General features: G+C 37.1%; 1 protein-coding gene across 4 annotated transcripts in view; it reads right to left on the reverse strand.

Moving 5' to 3' along the window:
* LOC111159883 (intraflagellar transport 88) overlaps positions 1-22131 on the reverse strand; it is a 157716-nt gene that overhangs the window by 39141 nt on the left and 96444 nt on the right. For all 4 annotated transcript variants that reach the window (XM_022522538.1, XM_022522537.1, XM_022522536.1 and 1 more), the window contains one exon: positions 21909-22024. In XM_022522538.1, coding sequence (XP_022378246.1) covers positions 21909-22024 — 116 coding nt within the window. The remainder of the gene's footprint in view (positions 1-21908; positions 22025-22131) is intronic.

A 22131-nucleotide genomic window follows, 5' to 3' on the forward strand; every position in this document is an offset into this window, starting at 1 on the left:
AAACTCAAGTGCTTGCCAACAGCATACTGAAAACAGGTGTTCAGATCTTCTCTGCAAGCATAAGAAATGCTCAAGAATTAGAATCACCAGCTCTGAGGAAGAGGGGGTAGGCATGAAACTACAAAAAGGAAAACAGACTGGAAATGTGACTGAGAAGCAGTTGGACACCCCCTCTATGTAGCCAGGGCACCCCTACCCCTAGGAGCTTCTCAGGAAGACTCCAGCCCAGGGTGCTGGACAGAAAACTGAAGGATGGGGCAGAGTCTGCTTCTGGAGCAAGGAGATGCTCAGTTCAGCCCCTTTCAGCTGCTGGAATGACGAGAGCCAGGCTTACATTCCTGAGGCACATATTTACCTATGAAGTTACCAGGATGCTCCTCTGAATACACTGAATGGCCCCAGAGAAAAGACTAGAGTTTTAAGATGAACTCTCAGGAACAAAACCATACTATCAACATGTTCTAATGTAGCATTTCGTGAAGGTGCTACTGGCATTTAGGGTGAGACAACTCACTGCACAGGTTCTCTGCACATTATTGAATGTTTACCATCCTTGGAGGCTGCCTACCTAATACCCACAGTGCTTCCCCATCATCATGACGATAAAAATACCCTTCTCCCTACATTTCCAAATGGCTCCCCCAGCCTAGGGCAAATGTTGCCTTTCTTTGCTCACATTATCTTTTTTCTTTAGTTTTTACATCTTTTATTGTGAAGTATAACACATATGGAAAAGTTCACAAAACATATTACACAGCTCAATAACCCATAATAAAGTGAAGACTCATGTAATTGCCCTGCAGTTCAAGAAACAGGATATTGCCAACACCCTAGAAGCCTTCTTCACACTCCCTTCCAACATTACTTCCTTCATCTACAAAGGCAACTACTATCCTGACTTTTTAACACTGATTTAGCATTTTTGAACTTTACATGAATGAAATAATATACTAGGTACCCTCTTTTTATAGCTTTATTGAAATACAATTCATGTAACATATAATACACTCATTTAACATGTATAATTCAAAGGCTTTTGGTGTATCACATTAATTTTTAAAAATTATGATTAAAATATACATGATAAAAAATTTGCCATTTTAGGTCATTTTGGGGTGCACACTTCAGTGGCATTAATTATATTCAGAATGTTGTACAATCACCACTACTGTCTTTTCAAAACCTTTCCATTGGCCAAACAGAAACCACACAACCACTAAGTATTAGCCCTTCATTTCTCCCCCCGACTTTAGTAACCTCTAATATACTGTCTCTGTGAATGTGCCCATTCTAGAGATTTTGTACAAGTGGGATCACACCATATTTGTCCTTCTGTGTCTGGCTTCTTTCGCTTAGCATGATGTTTTCCTGGTTGTAGCATGTGACATGTTGTAACATGTGTCAGAATGTCATTCCTTTTTAGGGCTGAATAATACTCCATTGCATGTATAGAACCACATTTTGTTGTTTATCCATTCATCAGTGATGGCTACTTGTGTTGTTTCCACCATTTGGCCTTTGTGAAAAATGCTATAATTACGCATATACAAATACCTGTTTAAGTTCCGGCTTTCAATCCTTTGTATATATCTAGGAGTAGAATTGCTGAATCATATGGTAATTCTAAGATTAGCTTTCTGAGAAGCCACCAAGTGATTTTCCATAAAATACCACTTTACATTTCTATCCGCAATGTACAGGGTTACAATTTCTCCATGTAATTTTATTATTATTTTGTTGTTGTTGTTGTTTTTAAATGTAACAGCTGCCCTAAAAGCTGTGAAGTGGTGTCTCCTTGTGATTTTGATTTGCATTTTCCTAATGACTAATGATGTTGAGAATACTTCTGTGTGCTTAATGTTCATTTGTATACCACTTTGGGGGAATGTCTACTCAAATCCTTTGTCTATTTTTAAAATGTTTTCTTGTTCTTGTTGTTATTGAATCACAGAAGTCCTCTATATAGTCTAGATATAGTCCCTTATCAGATATATGCTTGCAAATATGTGGGCTATCTTTTCATTCTGTTGATCGAGGCTTTTTATGTCCAAAAAGTTTTAAATTTTGATGAAGTATCTATTTTTTTTCTTTTATTGCCTGTGCTTTTGATATCATTATATCTAAGAAATCATTGTCAAATCCAACAGGATAAATATCTTCCCCTCTGTTTTATTCTGAGAGTTTTATACTTTTAGGTCTTACATTTAGGTCTTTGATCTATTTTGAATTAAATTTTATATGGGGGTAAGGTAAGGGTCCAACTTCATTCCTTGATATCCACGTGGAGATCAAGTTTTCTGAGTGCCTTTGATTGGAAAGATTGTCCTTTCCTCATTGAATGGTCTTGGCACCTTTGTTGAAAATCAATTTACTATATACATGAGGACTTCTCCCTGAGTCCTAGATTCCATTCATCTCCATGTCTGTCTTTGTGTCAATATTGTTTTGATTACTGCAGTTCTGCACCAAATTTTGAAATCAGAAAGTGAGAACTCCAACTTTTTTCTTTTTCAGATTGTTTTGGCTGTTCAAGGTCCCTTGAGATTCTATATGAATATTAGAGTGAGCCGGGCAATCTGCTTCACTCAGTCCATCATTTCAAATGTTAGTTTCTTCTGGAAATAATGATTAATCTGGGCACCCAGTGGCCAGTCAAGTTGACACATAACATCAATCATCTCAGTAGAATTCACCAGTGAAGCTATCTAGTCCAGGGATTATTTTGTTGGAATACTTGATTACTTCATTCAATCTCCCTACTAGTTACAGGTCTATTCAGATTTTATATTTCTTCTTGAATCAGTTTTAGTTGATTGTGTGTTTCCAGGAATTTGTCTGATTTATCTATATTATCTAACTTGTTGGCATACAACTGTTCATAGTATTCTTGTAATCTTTTGGTTTCTTCAAAATTGGTAGTAATGACCCTACGTGCACTTATAATTTTAGTAATTTAAGTATTCTATCTTTTCCTTCATCAATCTAAGCTAAAGATGTGTCAATTTTTTTTTTAATTTATTTGACAGACAGCAATCACAAGTAGGCAGAGAGGCAGGCAGAGAGAGAGGAGGAAGCGGGTTCCCTGCTGAGCAGAAAGCCTGATGCGGGGCTCGATCCCAGGACTCTGGGATCACAACCTGAGACGAAGGCAGAGGCTTTAACCCACTGAGCCACCCAGGCGCCCCAAAGATGTGTCAATTTTATTAATCTTCTTAAAGAACCAACTTTTGGTTTTACTGATTTTCTCTATTGTTTTGCTGTTCTCTGCTTTATTTATCTCTGATTCCATATTTATAAATTTTTCTGCTTGTTATTGGCTTGTTCAGTGTCTTGCAGACAGCTTACAGATGGATACTGATTTTATTTAATCTGTCAATCTTTTTCTTTTACTGGAAGATTTTAATCTATTTCTATTTAATGTTATTACTAATATGGGATGATTGCTTCTTCTTTTTAGATATTTGTTCTGTGTATTTCATGTTTTTAGTTCCTCAATTCCTCCATTACTGCCCTTTTTGGGTATTTAGTTGATTTTTTGTAGTGTACTATTTTGATTCTCATCATTCCTTTTCTGTGCATTCTTTTATGTTTGCCTTTTAAATTATATAGGGAAAAGAAAGGTTATAAGCCAAACTAAAAATATAATACTGGCTTTTATTATTTACCTATGAAGTTACCTTAACAAGTGTTCTTTAATATTTTCTTAGGTCTTGGGAGTTATTGTCTAGTGACTTTTCAATTCAGCCTGAAGGATACCCTTTAGCATTTCCTGTTGGGTAGGTGTACTGGTAATAAACTCCCTCAGCTTTTGTTTAGCTGAACATGTCTTAATTTCTCCTTCATTGTCTTCTTTTCACATGACACAAATACTCTTATTTTCTAAGCCATTTAACAAGGTATAAAACCAGTCTTAGTGGGTATCTGGGTGGCTCAATAAGTTAACTATCTGCCTTTGGCTCAGGTCATGATCTTGAGGTTCTAGGATCAAGCCCCTCGTCAGGCTCCCTGCCCAGCAGGAAGTCTACTCCCTCTCCCTCTGCCCTTCCCCCCACTCATGTTCTCTCGCTCTCTCTCAGATAAATAAAATGCTTTTTAAAAAAAATTTTATTTATTTGTCAAAGAGAGAGCACAAGCCAGCTGGAGAGGCAGAGAGAGACCACAAGCCAGGCAGAGAGGCAGAGGGAGAAGCAGGCTCCCTGTTGAGCAGGGAGCCTGATGCAGGACTTGAGCCCAGGACTCCAAGATCATAACCTAAATTGAAGGCAGATGCTTAACGGGCTATGCCACCCATGAGTCCCTCAGATAAATAAAATATATTTTTTTAAGCAATGAATTCTGGAACACTGAAAAGAAATAAAATAAAATGAAAAAAAAAAAAGGTTTTAATTTTTTGACAGATAGAAACACATCGAGAGAGGGAACACAAGCAGCGGAAGTGGGAGAGGGAGAAGCAGGCTTCCCACTGAGCAGAGAGCCTGATTGGGGCCCCGATGTGGGGCTGGATCCCAGAACCCTGGGATCATGACCTAAGCCAAAGGCAGACGCTTAACAACTGAGCCACCCAGGCCCTAGATAAATAAAATCTTAAAAACAAAACAAACAAATAAACAAACAAAAAACCAGCCTTAGCACTCAAGCCATAAAAAAAAGGCAATCTGTAGTAGTGGGTAGTTGTTGACTCCTACTTTATTTTTAAAATTTTTAATGTTTTTATTTAAATTCTGGTTAACATACAGTATTATATTAGTTTCACATATACAATATAATGATTCAACAATTCCATACATGACTTGGTGCTCAGCGTAAAAGTATACTCCTTAATCACCATCACCTATTTAACCCCCTGCTCCACCCACCTCCCCTCAGTAACCATCAGTTTGTTCTCTGTAGTCAAAAGTCTGTTTCTTGCTTTGCCTCTCTCTCTTTTTTCCCCCTTTGCACACTTGTTTTGTTTCTTAAATTCCACATGAGTGAAATCATATGGTATTAGTCTTTCTCTGACTGGCTTATTTTACTTACCATTATAGTCCCAGCTCCATCCATATCATTGCAAATGGCAAGATTTCCTTCTTTTTTTATGACTGAGTAATATTCCAGCACATGCGCACGTGCATGCACACACACAGACACAAAACACACACATCTTCTCTATCCAGTCATCAGCTGATGGACGTTTGGGCTGTTTCCACACTTTGGTTATTGTAAATAATGCTGCTATAAACATCAGGGTGCATGTCTCCTTTTGAATTAGTATTTTTGCATTCTTTCAGTAAATACCTACTAGTAAAATTACTGAATCATGGGGTAGTTCCACTTTTAACATTTTGAGGAACCTCCATACTATTTTCCACAGTATTTGCATCAGTTTGCATTCCCACCAACAGTGCAAGAGGGTTCCCCTATCTCCACATCCTAGCCAACACCTGTTGTTTCTTGTGTTGTTTATTTTAGACATTCTAACAGGTGTGAGGGGTACCTCATTGCAGTTTTGAGTTGTATTTCCCTGATAAGTGATTATGAGCATCTTTTCACGTGTCTTTTGGTTATCTGTATGTCTTCTCTGGAGAAATGTCTGCTCATGTCTTCTGTCCATTTTTTAATTGGATTTGTATTTTGGGTGTTGAGTTCTATAACTTCTTGATATATTTTGTATAATCACTTTTTATTGGATAGGCCATTTGTGAATATCTTCTCCTATTCTGTAGGTTGTCCTTTAATTTTGTTGACTGTTTACTTCACTGTACAGAGGTCTTTTATTTGGATGTAGTCCCAATAGTTTATTTTTGCTTTTGCTTTTCTTGCCTCAGGAAACATATCTAGTAAGAAACTGCTATGGTCGATGTCAAAGAGGTTACTGCCTGTGCTCTCTTCTAGGATTTTTATGGCTTCAGGTCTCAAATTTAAGTCTTTAATCCATTTTGAATTTATTTTCATGTATAGTAAAAGAGAATGGTCCAGTTTCATTCTTTTGCATGTAGCTGTCCTGTTTTCCCAACACCATTTGTTGGGGAGACTATCTTTTTCCATTAGATATTCTTTCCTGCTCTGTTGAAGATTAATTGACCATATAGTTGTGAGCTCATTTCTGGGTTTTCTATTCTGTTCCATTGATCTAATGTGTATGTTTTTGTGCCAGGACCATACTGTTTTGGTTACTACAGCTTTGTAATATAACTTAGTGCCAGAGTTGTGGTGCCTTCAGGCTTACTTTTTCAAAATTACTTTGGCTATTTGGGGTCTTTTGTGGTTCCATACAAATTTTAGGATTAGTTCTAGTTTTATGAAAAACACTATTGGTTATTTTGATAATGATTGAATTAAATGTGTAGACTGCTTTGGGCAATATAGACATTTTAATAATATATCCTCTTCTGATCCATGAGCATGGAATGTCTTTCAATTTCTTCATATCCTCCTCAGTTTCTTTCATCAGTGTTCTCTATAGTTTTCAGAATACAGGTCTTTATGTCTTTGGTTAGGTTTATTCCTAATTATTTTTGGTGTGATTGTAAATGGGACTAATGGGACTAATTCCTTAATTTCTCTTTCTTCATACAGGTGTACAGAAATGCAACAGATTTCTGTATGTTGATTTTGTATTCTGCAACTTTGCTGAACTCATATATCAGTTCTAGCAGTTATTTTTTTAAAAATGATTTTATTTATTTATTTGACACAGAGAGAGCACAAGTACACAGAGCAGCAGGGAGAGAGAGAGGGAGAAGTGGGCTCTCTGCTGAGCAGGGAGCCCGATGTGGAGCTTGATCCCAGGACCCTGAGATCATGACCTGAGCAGTAAGCAGCTGCTTAACCAACTGAGCCACCCAAGCACCCCTCTAGCAGTTTTTTTTGTAGGGTCTTTTGGGGTTTTTATACAGAGTACCATGTCATCTGCAAATAGTGAAAGTTTCACTTCTTCCTTTCCAATTTGGATGACTTTTATTTCTTTTTGTTGTCTGATCGCCGTGGCTAAGACTTCTACTACAATGCTGAATAAAAGTTGTGAGTGGACAAAAAGAAATAAAGTACATGCAAAGAAATAAGTTATTCCTGACTGTAGAGGAAAAGTTCTCAGTTCTCACTATCCACTTAGGATAGTGTTGGCTGTGAGTTTTTCATATATGGCCTTTATTATTTTGAGGTATGTTGCTTCTAAACCTACTTTGTTAAGGGTTTTTTTTTTTTTTTAAATCACGAATGGATGTTGTACTTTGTCAAATGCTTTTCCTGAATCTATTGAAATGATCACATGGTTTTGTCCTTTCTCTTATTAATGTGATGTATCATATTAACTGATTTGCAAATATTGAATCACCCTTGCAAACTAGGAATAAATCCCACTTGATTGTGGGTTTTTTTTTTTTTTTATGTATTGTTGGATTCAGTTTGCTAGCATTTTATTGAGGACTTTTGTGTCTATGTTCATCAGAGATATTGGCCCATAGTGCTTTTTTGGTGTTGCCTTTATCTGGTTTCAGTATCAGAGTAATGCTGGCCTCATAGAATGAATTTGGAAGTTTTCTTTCCATTTCTATTTCTTTGGATAGTTTGAGAAAATAGGTATTTACTCTTCTTTAAATGTTTGGTAGAATTTTCTTGTGAAGCCATCTAGTCCTCGAGTTTTGTTTTTGGAAGTTTTTGATTATTGATTCAACTTCATGGCTGGTTATTGGTCTCTTCAAATTTTCGACTTCTTCCTATCTCAGTTTTGGTAACTTAATATATTTCTGGCAATTTACCCATCTATTCTAGGTCATCCAATTTGTTGGTATATAGTTTTTCATAATAGTCTCATAACTATTTGTGTGGTGTTGGCTGTTATTTCTCCTCTTTCATTTGTTACTTTACTGAATTGAAACCTTTCTCTTTTTTTCTTGATAAGCCTGGCTAGAGGTTTATCAATTTTTTCAAAGAGCCAGCTCCTGGTTTCATCGATCTGTCCTACTGGTTTTTTTTGGAATTTCTGTATCATTTATTTCTGCTCTGATCTTTATTATTTCCTCCTTTCTGCTGGTTTTAGGTTTTATTTGTTGTTCTTTTTCTAGCTCCTTTAGGTATAAGGTTAGGTTGGTTGGTTGAGATTTTTTCTTGCTTCTTGGGGTTGGTCTGTATTGCTATATACTTCTGTCTTAGAACCACTTTTGCTTTATCCCAGAGGTTTTGGACCCTCATGTTTTCATTTCCATTTCTTTGCATGTACTTTTTTATTTCTTTTTTTAATGTCCTTTTGATTCTTTCATTGTTTAGTCACATGTTATTTAACCTCCATGTATTTGTGGTCTTTCCAGAGCTTTCCTTGTGGTTGACTTCTAGTTTCATTGTGTTGTGGTCAGAAAAGCTGCATGGTATGACTTCAGTTTTTTTGCACTGGTGTAGGCCTGTATTGTGCCTAATATAATCTATTTTGGAAAATGCTCTCTGCACACTTGAAAAGAATGTGCATTCTGCCATTTTAGGATGGAATTTTCCAAACACATCTGTTAAATATATCATTCCAGAGTGTCATGCAGAGCCATTGTTTTCTTGATTTTTTTTAGATGATCTGTCCCTTTATGTAAATATGTTGCTCAAGTCCCCTACTGTTATTGTATTATTATTGATTGTATTATTATTGATTCTTTTATGTTTGTTTTTCTTTATGTATTTGGGTGCATAAATATTTACACAATTGTTTTATCTTCTTTTGGATTGTCCTTTTTATTATTAAATAGTGTTCTTCTTTGTCTCTTGTTAGTCTTTGTTTTAAAGTCTCGTTTGTCTGATAAAACATTGCTACTTTGGCTTTCTTTTGACATTCATTTGCATCATCCCCTCACTTTTGGTCTGCAGGTATCTTTAGGTCTAAAGTCAGTATCTTATAGGCAGCATATAAGCGGGGTCTTGTTTGTTTGTTTTAACCACCCTGACACCCTATGTGTGATGAAGCATTTAATGACTTACACTTAAAGTAATCATCGATAGATATATATTTATTGCTATTTTATTACTTGTTTTGTGGTTGTTTCTGGAGCTTTTCTCTGATCCTTTCTTATCTTTCTTTCATGGTTTGCTGATTTTCTTTAATAATGTATTTAGATTTCTTTCTCTTTATTCTTTACATACTTAGTAGTTTTGATTTGTGGTTACCATTAGATGTATACAGCATCTTCTGCATATAGTATTCTATATGAAGCTGATGGTTAACTTTCAATCCATTCTTTAAATGTCTCCTCCCCATGTTTTAGGTATATGGTGTCATAGTTTATATCCTTCTCTTTTGTGAGTTCTTTGACTGATTTCTTGTAGAAATATTCATTTTTACTGCTTTTGTGTTTTCTACCTTCATACTGTTACTTTTAGTCTTTCTTTTCCATTCATAGAGTCCCCTTTAGTATTTCTTGAAGGACTGGTTTAATGGTCATGAACTTCTTTAATTTTTGTCTGTGAAACTACTTCTCCTTCTACTTTGAATGTTAGCCTTGCTAGATAGAGTACTTGGTTGCAGATTTTTCCTATTCAGCACTATGAAGACATCATTCCACTCCTTTCTGGCTTGGAGAATTTCTGCTGAAAAATCTGCTGATTGTGTTACGGGTTTTCCCTTATAAGTAACTGTCCTCTTTTGTTGCTTTTAAGATTAAAAAATATATATATATTATTTATTTATTTATTTGACAGAGATCACAAGTAGGCAGACAGGCAGGCAGAGAGAATGGAGGAAGCAGGCTCCCTGCCGAGCAGAGAGCCTGATGCAGGGCTTGATCCCAGGACGCTGGGATCATGACCCAAGCCGAAGGCAGAGGCTTTAACCCACTGAGCCACCCAGGCTCCCGCTTTTAAGATTTTTATCACCATAGTTTATCACCATATTTTGCTAGTTTAATTCAAATATGACTTGGTGTGGATCTGCTTTTGTTGATTTTTTTTTAAAGATTTTATTTATTTATTGGACAGAGAGAGATCACAAGTAGGCAGAGAGGCAGGCAGAGAGAGAGAGGAGGAAGCAGGCTCTCCACCAAGGAAAGAGCCCGATGTGGGGCTTGATCCCAGGACCCTGGGATCATGACCTGAGCCGAAGGCAGAGGCTTTAACCCTCTGAGCCACCCAGGCGCCCCTGCTTTTGTTGATTTTGATGGGGATTCTTTGTGCCTCCTGAATCTGGATGTGTTTCCTTCCCCATATTAGGGAAGTTTTCAGCTATTAAAAAATATAATATAAAATTTCTGCCCCCTTTTCTCTCTCTTCTTTGGACTCTCATAATATGAATGCTATTATGTCTGATGGGGTCACTTCTCATTTTGCATAATTCTTCTTTCTCTCTTTAGTTCAATTCATTGTTTTTCATTACTTTGTCTTCCAGGTCACCACATTGTTCCTCTGCTTTTTCCAGCCTGTTGTTCATTGCATCAAGCATGTTTCTACTCTTATTTATAGCACTCTTCATCTCTGATTTTTTTCTAACTCTTTCATCTCTGTGTTATGGGTCTCACTGATATTTTTTATTCTTTTCTCAAGTCCAGTGAGTATCCTTTTGATTACTGTTTTAAATTCTCCATCATGTATGTTACTTGTATCTGTTTCACTCAGATCTCTGTCTGTGGCCTTATCTTGTTCTTTCATTTGGGGTAATTCCTCTGTCTTCTCATTTTATCTAAATCTCTGTGTGTTTCTGCGTATTAGAAAAACCAGTTATAGGGGCGCCTGGGTGGCTCAGTGGGTTAAAGCCTCTGCCTTTGGCTCAGGTCATGGTCCCGGGGTCCTGGGATTGAGCCCCACATCGGGCTCTCTGCTCTGCAGGGAGCCTGCTTCCTCCTCTCTCTCTGCCTGCCTCTCTGCCTACTTGTGGTCTCTCTCTGTCAAATAAATAAATAAAATCTTAAAAACAAACAAACAAACAAACAAAAAAAAACAAAAACCAGTTATGTCTCCTGCTCCTGAACATTATGACTTTATGAAGACTTCATGTAGTGCTCAGGGCCCGATTCTTCAGGAAATGTCTCCAGCGTGTGCTACGTGTGCTCTGGTTGCTCTGCCCTTCAAGCTAGTCATATGCAGAGGCCCTCCTTGCCTATTGTGGTCAGTGTTTGGTCCCTGGCCTGAATGTGCATGAATTTTAACTAGGTGTGTTCCAGTTTACTTGTGAAATAAGACCTGTCACCACCTCTACCAAAACTGAGGCCCTGCAAAACTCTGGTTGGGACATGTAGTGCGGGCATGGATTTGTGCTGGTTTTCTGGGGGAGAAGCCTGCCATGCCAGAACTGAGGTAAGCCTTATTTAAAAGAAGGGCATTTCCACCCAATCACCAAGGGGTGGGTCTTAGTGTAAACAAGTTAGGTCACCAGTGTTGGTGCTATACTGCTTCCTGCAGGAGGTCCTGTGCTTATAATGAAGGGAGGGAAATGTCACTGGCCAGCTCCTTTTTTCCTGGAGAGGCCTCTCCATGAATGCTGCCTTTTAGGGACATGTTCTGAGAAGGTAAATAATCTCCCTATTTTGGACCTCTGGTACTCTTCAGATCACTGTTTCCATGCTGAATGTCCTTGGGTTGTTTCCCTGCCTTCTCTCCAAGAGCAGTCCAGCCCTCTGACACTTAAAACTTCAGCCTTTAAGCCTCTTGGGTTGCAAGAACTCATGAAATTCAACGTCTCTAACTTTCAAAGCCAATAGCAATGGGGAAATGTTCCCCTTGTGCATTCCTGTGTGCTTCTTTCTTGCCCTTCTCTGCAACTATATTCCCTCCCCTCCACAGCAGCCAGGATCCATTTCTTCCCTAAACCACATCTCTATACTTCTTACCTTCGTCAATGTGGCCTCTTCACTACCCTCAGTTGTGCAGCATGTTCTGCCAGTCTTCAGATTGATTTCCAGGGATTTAGGATTATTTGATAGTTATCTAGTTGTATTTATAGGATGAGGCAAACCTAGACCTCTTACTTTGCCACTATCTGGCCATCCCTTCATTCTGGAAGGATTGTTTTGCTAGATATAGAATTGTTGGGTTGATAGTAATTTATTTTAGAATTCTGTATCATCGTACTGGTTTTTTTTGGCCTCCAAGATTTCTGAGAAATCTTGATAATCTTACCAAGGATCCTCTGTACTTTATGAGTAAGTTTTTTCTTGTTGCTTTCAAGAGTCTTTGTCTTTTGGCAGTTTTATTATAATGTGTCTTGATGTAAGTCTCTGGGTTTTTCCTACTTTAAATTCATTGAGTTTACTGGATTTGTAGAGACATGTCTTTCCTCAAATTCTGGAAGTTTCAGTCACTGTTTCTTGAATCTCTCTGCTTCTTTCTCTACCTCTTCTCCCTCCAGAACTCCTACAATGTGTACATTGGTCTGCTTGGTTGTATCCCATATTTATAATAATCATGATCAATATTAAGAAACAATTTCTAATGCAAAGAATTCTCTAATAATGATATTACATTAGATGGACCAGTTATGACTAAGATTTCTTGATGTTTTAAGACATGATTTATGGATAAAAGAAAATAGGAACCAGTAGTATAGGTTTAACACAATTACCAAAAATATTACTAAGAACCATAAACATCTAAGAAATATAGCAAAGTGAGGACTTTCTACCGTAAAGGAACACCAGTGACAGGTAATGAAGCTTAATTCAACTATGTGCCAACTACTCTGGAATATGTAAAGAACTATATGGCACAAGAAGAAAAACACCTCTCCACTGCCTCCAGAGAGCTTACATTTTTATTATAGAGGTAAAAATCACCTGACAATTAAAGACTTAGAATATAAAAAAAGGAGAAAAAGTGAAGATTAGATGTATGGTACAGAAAATAAATACTCAGGAAAATGAATGCCCAAACTCATACTGAATGTCTCTGTCACATAGCAAGAAGCAAGTAAAAACAGGTGGGAATAGAAAGTAAATGTACAGGAAGGCAGGGAGAGGGGAATATTAAGGGAGTTCCTAGAAAAGACTTTTCTATTTCCTGGAAAATTTAAGTTTAAAATAGGTAGATTGAGGAGATCTGTGAGGAATATAGGAAAGGCAGTTAGTCAAGAACACTTACGACTAACGAGGAGTGTTTACAAAATATAAATTTGTATGACATCACCCCATCTAGTTACAGAATTTATGTCCAGTAAATTTATGTCCAATAGTGCTTCCAAGGCTGTATCTGAATAGAATAGAATGGAATAAATGGTTGGATTAATCCATGAACTGAAATGTATTGGGACAGATTGGGCAGGAAAGCAAGAGAGAAAAAGTAACCAAGTAAGCAAGAAAGGAAACAGATGTGATCATTTAAACAGCCTATAAAGGTCAGCCTCAGAAGTAAAGCCAGGAGACACTGAAACTGCAAGAGAAAGGAAGGTCAAGAGACTGGAGGTCTTATCAAGGAAAAGCATAATGGAAAGTAAGTTATATGGAAGTTGGGAAGAGAGGTTATGTTCAGACAGGTGGATATTAATGAGCTTTTATTGGTATAAATGTGCTGGGTGATAATCAGAATTGGGTAAGATCTAGGTGGCTGAACTGCAGAAGAGGTAAAGATGTCAATGAAGTTAGAGAGGTTAAATCTGTAAAACTAGACTATTGATGGCATAGAGAGAACATGAACTAGACAAGGTAAGAGAATGGCTATGAAGTCAACATTTAACATTCACAATTAGGAGTCAAAGATGGAACAGTGGTGGATGGAGCCTCAAATTAGGAAGGCTGTTATATGAGTTAATGGGCTAAGGCTAGGGTTAGTATTAAGTGTAATAAAAAGTGTAATACCTATGTAGCTTTAGTCTCAAGCATATGATTAAACAAAAACTATCCCCTTATGTTGGTGATTAGTTTTATAATTTTCAAAATATTTATGTGATTTAAGAGATTTTATGACATTAGCTAGTGAAGCTAACATCATAAAAATTAATTATCTAGGGGCGCCTAGGTGGTTCAGTCAGTTAGAAGTCTGCCTTCAGCTCAGGTCATGATCTTGGGAGTCCCAAGACTGAGCCCTGCATCAGACTCCCAACTCAGCAGAGGGTCTGCTTCTCCCTCTGACCCTCCCCTCACTCATGCTCTTTCTCTCTCAAATAAATAAATAAAATCTTTTCTAAAACAATTGTCTAGGAGAAGAGTCTAAGATGGTGAAGGAGTAGGAGACCTTAGCTTCATCTGGTCCCACGAATTCAGCTAGATAACTACCAAACCATTCTGAACACTTGCGAACTCAATTGGAGATTGAAGAAAAGAATAGCTGCAACTCTACAAATAGAAAATTGACCACTTTCTGCAAGGTAGGATGTGTGGAGAAGCAAATCTGAGGTAACATATGGGAAGACAGACCACAAGGGAGGGAGCATTCCTAAGCCAGCTACTGGCTAGTGATATAGCAGTGCTTATAGAAGTGTGCTCCAGTGAGGGACAATCCACCTGAAAGGAGCGCAGGTGGCTAAGTGGGGACAGAACCCTAGGTGGGATAGTGTAGTCTTAGAATTCCCCAGGATCATAGGAAGACTGTGGATGCCTGAGAGCAGCAGAGCTGCCAACGCATTGGAGCAGGGAAGGTGGCTGCAATTAGCGAGCCCATGAGTGGGCTCTCAGCTTGGGGTTGCCATGTGAACCATGGCATAATTAGGTGACTGTTCCCAAACAGGGGCCCAGCCAAGATGCTGGACTGGTGAGAATCCCCTTCCTTCCCTAGGAGGAGTGGCGTGGGAGCATGCTGCAGGAGTCTTCAGGGTTTGGAGACTTGAAATGGGGTTGTGTGCCTGAGTTAGAAACACTCAGTCATAGGCTGGATGAGCATGGAGTGTGGCCGGAGACCAGGGAGACATGAGTGATTGACTGCTTTTCCCTGAGGGAGCACTAAGGAGTGGGGCCCCAAGGTTTTGGCTCTGGGCCTAGAGATTGGGAAGCCACCATTTTCATTCTCATCCTCTAAAGCTGTGGGGAAAACCTTCAGGGAACAAAAGCCACAGAGAGCAAACTGGAGCAGATTATTTATACTGGCCCCTTGGCAAAGGTGCTGCAATTCCAACTGGGGCCAAAAATCTTGAAAATCAAAGCAACAGGTCCCTCCCCCAGAAGACCAGCAAGAACATTCAGCCAAGACCAAGTTAACTGAGCAATGAGAACTGCAAAACTCCAGTGTTAGGGGAGCACAGTACACAGAATTCATGGCTTTCCCCCTAAGATTCTTTAGTCTTTCAAGTTTAATTTTTAAATTTTTTTTCCTTTCCTTTTTCTTCAACCAATTTCTTATTTTATCATCTCCTTTTTAAAATCTTTTTTTAAAATTTTCATTTTTACAGTTACATTCTGTCTCTTCATTGTATTTAATTTTATTTTTGTATATATATGTTTTTCTTTCTTTATCATTTTGGAATGCGATTTCTTTAACAGACTAAAATACACCCAAAATCTAATGTATGGTTCTGTTCTATTCATCTGTCTGATCATATTCTTTCTTTTTTTTTCTTCTTCCTGTTTTTTTTTTTCCTGGCTCTGTAAAGTCTTTTTTAATTTCCATATTTACAGTTACATTCTATCCTTTCAAGGTATTTAATTTTATTTTTATATATATATGTTTTTCTTTCCTTACAATTTTGAGATGTTGTTTCTATTAACAAACTGACCAAAATACACTCAGGATATAGGGTATTGCTCTTTTCTGTTCACCTATTGATATGCCTTCCTTTTTGTTGTTGTTGTTGTTTTTTCTCTTTTGTTTTTTCTTGTCTTTTAATTTTCATTTTTTACAGTTACATTCTATCCTTTCATTGTATTTAATTTTATTTTTGTCCACATATAAGTTCTTTCTTTATAATTTTGTGATCTAGATTTCTAACAGACCAAAATACATACAGGATCCAGGGTATTGTTTTATTCTGTTCACCTGCCTGATTATACCCTTTTCTATCTTTTTAAATTGTTTTGAATCTTCAAGATTTTTTTCAGTTTCAGGTTTCTTCTGACTCATTTAGTGTACATTTCTGTGGGGTCGTTGTTGCCATTTTAGTATTTTGTTCACTTGTTCATCTATTTGTCTCTGGAAAGAATGACAAGACAGAAAAACTCACCTCAAAAAGGAAAACAAGGGCAGTACTGCTAGGGACCTAATCAGTATGGACACAAGTAAGATGTTGGAACTACAGTTCAGAATAATGATTACAAAGATACCAGCTGGATTTGACAAAAGCATAGAAGATACAAGAGAATGCCTTTCTGGAGAAATGAAAGAACTAAAATCTAATGAAGTCTAAATCAAAAAGGCTATTAATGAGATGCATAAAAAATGGAGGCTCTAACTGCTAGGATAAATGAGGAAGAGAGAATTAAGGATATAGAAGACAAAACGATGGAGAATAAAGAAGATGAGAAAAAGAGAGATGAACAATTACTGGATCACCAGGGGAGAATTTGAGAGATAAATGATACCATAAAGAGAAACAATATTAGAATAATCGGGATCCCAGAAGAAGAAAAAGAGAGGGGTGCAGAAGGTATATTGGAACAAATTATAGCAGAGAATTTCCCTAATCTGGGAAAGGAAACAGGTATCCAAGTCCAGGATTCACAGAGAATCCCCCTCAAAATTCAGTAAAAATAGGCCAACACCAAGACATAGGATAGTGAAACTTCCAAATCTCAGAGACAAAGAGAAATTCTGAAAGCAGCTTGGGACAAGAGGTCCATAACCCACAAGGGTAAAAACATTAGATTGGCAGAAGACCTATCCACAGATACCTAGCAGGCCAGAAAGAATGGGCATGATATATTTGGGATGCTAAGTAAGAAAAATATGCAGCCTTATTTTTCATTCAAAATAGGCATGATAAAAAGCTTCCAGGACAAACAGAAACTAAAAGAATGTGTTATTACCAAACCAGTCCTATAAGAAATGTTTAAAAGGATCCTTTAATTAAAGTGAGAGCCCAAAGGTAACACAGACCAGGAAGGAACAGAGACTATAAAGCAAACACATGTAGTAACAGTCAAGTTACAGGTAATACAATGGCACTAAATTCACATCTTTCAATAGTTACTTTGAATGGAAATGGGCTAAATGCCCCAATCAAAAGACACAGGGTATCAGACTGGATAAATAAGCAAGTCCCATTGATAAGCTGTCTGCAAGAGACTCATATTAGACCCCAAAACACCTCCAGATTTAAAGTGAAGGGATGGAAAACCATTTGTCATGCTAATGGACATCAAAAGAAAGCTGGGATGCCAATCCTTTTATCAGGCAAATTAGATTTTAAGCCAGACTGTAATAAGAGATGAGGAAGGACACTACATCATAATTAAAGGGTCTCTCCAACAAGAAGATCTAACAATTATAAATATTTATGCCTCTAACATGGGAACAGCCAATTATATAAGCCAATTAATAACAAAATTCAAGAAATATATCGATAATAATACTAGGGGACTTTAACACCCTACTCACTGCAATGGACAGATCATCTAAGCGGAAGATCAACAATGAAACAAAGGCTTTGAACGACACACTGGACCAGATGGACTTCACAGGTATATTCAGAACATTCCATCCGAAAGCAACAGAATACACATTCTTCTTGAGTGCACATGAAATATTCTCCAGAATAGATCACATCCTGGGTCACAAATCAGGTCTCAACTGGTACCAAAAAACTGGGATCATTCCCTGCATATTTTGGGACCATAATGTTTTGAAACTTAAACTCAATCACAGAAGGAAAGTTGGAAAGAACTCAAATACGTGGAGGCTAAAGAGCATCCTACTAAAGAATGAATGGGTCAACCAGGAAATTAAAGAAGAATTTAAAAAATTCATGGAAACAAATGAAAATGAAAACACACTGTTCAAAATCTTTGGGATACAGCAAAGGGGATCCTAAGAGGAAAGTATATAGCAATACAAGCCTTTATCAAGAAACAAGAGAAAGGTCTCAAACACACAACCTAACTTTACACCTACAGGAGCTGCAGAAAGAACAGCAAAGAAAGCCTAAATCCAGTAGGAGAAGAGAAATAATAAAGATCAGAGTAGAAATCAATGAAACAGAAACCAAAAAACAGTAGAACAGATCAGTGAAACTAGGAGCTGATTTTTTGAAAGACTTAATAAGATTGATAAACTCCTGGCCAGATTTTTCAAAAAGAAAAGAGAAAGGACCCAAATTAATAAAATCATGAATGAAAGAGAGATCAAAACCAAACCAAAGAAACACAAACAATTATAAGAACATATTATGAACAACTATATGCCAGCAAATTAGATCATCAAGAAGAAAGGGATGCATTCCTAGAGACATATGAACTACCAAAACCGAACCAGCAAGAAACAGAAAACCTGAACAAACCCATAACCAGTAAGGAAACTGAAGCAGTCATCAAAAATCTCCTAACAAGGGGCGCCTGGGTGGCTCAGTGGGTTAAGCCGCTGCCTTCGGCTCAGGTCATGATCTCAGGGTCCTGGGATCAAGTCCCACATCGGGCTCTCTGCTCGGCAGGGAGCCTGCTTCCCTCTCTCTCTCTCTCTCTCTCTGCCTGCCTCTCTACTTGTGATCTCTCTCTGTCAAATAAATAAATAAAATCTTTAAAAAAAAAAAAATCTCCCAACAAACAAGAGCCCAGAGCCAGATTACTGCCTAGTGGAATTCTACCAAACACTTAATGAAGAATTAATACCTATTCTCCTAAAACTGTTCCAAAAAATAGAAATGGAAGGAAAACTTCCAAACTCATTTTATGTGGCCAGTATTACCTTGATTCCAAAACCAGAAAAAGACCCCCACCAAAAAGGAGAATTACAGACCAATATCCCTGATGAATATGGATGTAAAAATCTCACCAAAATACTAGCCAATAGGATCCAACAGTACATTAAAAGGATTATTCACCACAACCAAGCAGGATTTATTCCTGGGCTGCAAAGTTGGTTCAATATCTGCAAATCAATCAATGTGATACAATACATTAATAAAACAAAGAACAAGAATCATATGATACTCTCAATAGATGCTGAAAAAGTATTCGACAAAGTACAGAATCCTTTCTTGATCAAAACTTTTCAAAGTGTAGGGATAGAGGGTACATACCTCAATATCATAAAAGCTATCTAGGAAAACCCCACAGCAAGTACCATTGTCAATGGGGAAAAACTGAGAGCTTTTCCCCTGAGGTCAAGAACACAGCAGGGATGTCCACTACCACTGCTGATATTCATAATAGTACTAGAAGTCCTAGCCTCAGCAATCAGACAACAAAAAGAAATTAAAGGCATCCGAATCAGCAAAGACATAGTCAAACTCTCACTCTTTGCAGATGACATGATACTCTATGTGGAAGACACAAAAGACTCCACCCCAAAACTGCTAGAACTCATACAGGAATTCAACAAAGTGGCAGGATATAAAAATCAATGCACAGGAATCAGGTGCATTTCTATACACTAACAATGAGAGAGAAGAAAGAAAATTTAAGGAGTCAATCCCATTTACAATTGTCCCCAAAACTAAAAGATATGTAAGAATAAACCTAGCCAAGGAGGCAAAGGATCTGCACTCAGAAAACTATAGAACACTCATGAAAGAAATTGAGGAAACACAAAGAAATGGAAAAATGTTCCATGTTCATGAATGGGAAGAACAAATATTGTTAAAATGTTTATGATACCTAGAGCAATCTACATATTCAGTGCAATCCCTATCAAAATACCATCAACTTTTTTTCACAGAGCTGGAACAAATTATCCTAAAATTTGTACGGAACGAGAAAAGACCTCAAATAGCCAGAGGAATGTGGAAAAAGAAAACCAAAGCTGGTGGTATCACAATGCCAGACTTCAAGCTCTATTACAAAGCTGTAGTCATCAAGAAAATATGGTACTGGCATAAAAACAGACACATAGATCAACGGAACAGAATAGAGAGCCCAGAAACAGACCCTCAACTCTATCTTTGACAAAGCAGGAAACTAATCTTCGACAAAGCAGGAAAGAATGTCCAATGGAAAAGACAGTCTCTTCAACAAATGGTGTCGGGAAAATTGGACAGCCACATGCAAAAGAATGAGACCAGACCATTTCCTTACACCACATACAAAAATAGACTCAAAATGGAAAAAGACCTAAATGTGAGATAGGAATCCATCAAATTCCTAGAGGAGAACACAGGTAGAACCTCTCTGACCTGGGCTGCAGCAATTTCTTGCTAGACATGTCTCCAAAGGTCAAAGAAACAAAAAACAAACATGAACTATTGGGACTTCATCTGGATAAAAAGCTTTTGCACAGCAAAGGAAACAGTCAACAAAACTAAAAGGCAACCTGTGGAATGGGAGAAGATATCTGCAAATGACATATCAGATAGAGTGCTGGTATCCATAGTCTATAAAGAACTTATCAAACTAAACACCCAAAAAACAAAAACCCAGCCAAGAAATGGGCAGAAGACATGAACAGACATTTCTTCAAAAAAGACATTCAAATGACTAACAGACACATGAAAAATGTTCAACATCACCTGGATCAGGAAAATACAAATTAAAACCACAATGAGATCCCACCTCACACCAGTAAGAATGGCTAAAATTAACAAGACAGGGAACAACAAATATTGGGGAGGATATGGAGAAAGGGGAGCCCTAAACCTCTTACACTTGGTGGGAATGCTGGTACAACCATTCTGGAAAACAGTATGGAGGTTCCTCAAAAAGTTGAAAACAGAGCTACCCTATGATCTATCAATTGCACTACTGGTATTTACCCCAAAGATACAAATGTAGTGATCCAAAGGGGCACCTGCACCGCAATGTTCATAGCAGCAATGTCCACAACAGCTAAACTATGAAAAGAGCCCAGGTGTCCATTGACAGATGAATGGATAAAGAACGTGTGGCATATATATATACATATACATATATATATATGAATAATAGTCATCAAAAAAATGAGATCATGCCATTTACAGTGACATGGATAGAACTAGAATGTATCATGCTAAGTGAAATAAGCCAATCAGAGAAAAACAATTATCATATGATCTCACTGAGGAACTTAAATGAGGAATTTAAGAAACAAAACAGGGAATCATAGCAGAAGAGAGGAAAAAATAAAACAATATGAAGTCAGAGAGGGAGACAAACCATAACAGACTTTTAATCATAGGAGACAAACTGAGGGCTGCTTGAGGGGAGGAGGTGAGGGCATGGGGTAACATGAGGGTGATGGACATTAAGGAGGGCTTATGATTTATGAGAACTGGGTGTTATATAAGACTGATGAATCAGTGAACTCTACCTCTGAAACCAGTAATACATTATATGTTAATTAACTAAATTTAAATTTAAAAAATTAATTTAAAAAACCCAAAAATTGCCTAACACAAATCCCACACAGATATCAATCAAATTATTAACCATTTCTTTATCATTCAAATGATTCGAAGTCACATTTAATGCTAAAATTCAACTTGGCCAAAAACAAAACAGACCAGAATTTTTCAATTATTTTTGAATCAGGTATGTACAAAACATTGGGATATGAACTTAAAGACAGCTTTTACATTTTTAGTATACAATGTAAATTGATTACACATTGAAACCAGCACAACTTACTTCTATTAGGACTCTTTCAGAAATGAAACCGTGTCTTAGGACCAAGTCAATCATTTTTTAATTGATAATGAAATAATACTTACTTGCTGAGTATGAATAAAAAAATACATAATGAAAAGTACCTTAAGGAAGTATTTTTAAAAATTTTTGCATAAAGGAATAATATACTTATCATAATAAAGACCAAGTAAAATGGAATATCATTCAAGAAAATGGAAATAATACATGAATGTTCATTAATATTTGCTCATATAATATTTATAATATGTTTATCAGATTCTAATTTTAGGGATAAAATCAAATCCCAATACAAGGCATTTTAGTAAACATGAAATCAGTATAGTTACTTACTGTATAAGAGAAGCTCTTTCAAAGTATTGAATGGCTTTTTCACAAAACTGGGTGTCAATGTAATAGGCTCCAAGCCACTCAATGACTTCAATGTTAGAGGGGAAATACCTGTATGACTGGAAAAAATATGGAATGTGAGAATACAACATCAGTGACAACGTATAATTTACACCTCAACATTTTACCTACTAAATGGATTAATTTATCCAATGTGAAGTTTCTT

Source organism: Enhydra lutris, unplaced genomic scaffold (assembly GCF_002288905.1).
Source record: "Enhydra lutris kenyoni isolate GAN:26980312 unplaced genomic scaffold, ASM228890v2 scaffoldscaffold71, whole genome shotgun sequence".
Taxonomy (NCBI): Eukaryota; Metazoa; Chordata; class Mammalia; order Carnivora; family Mustelidae; genus Enhydra; species Enhydra lutris.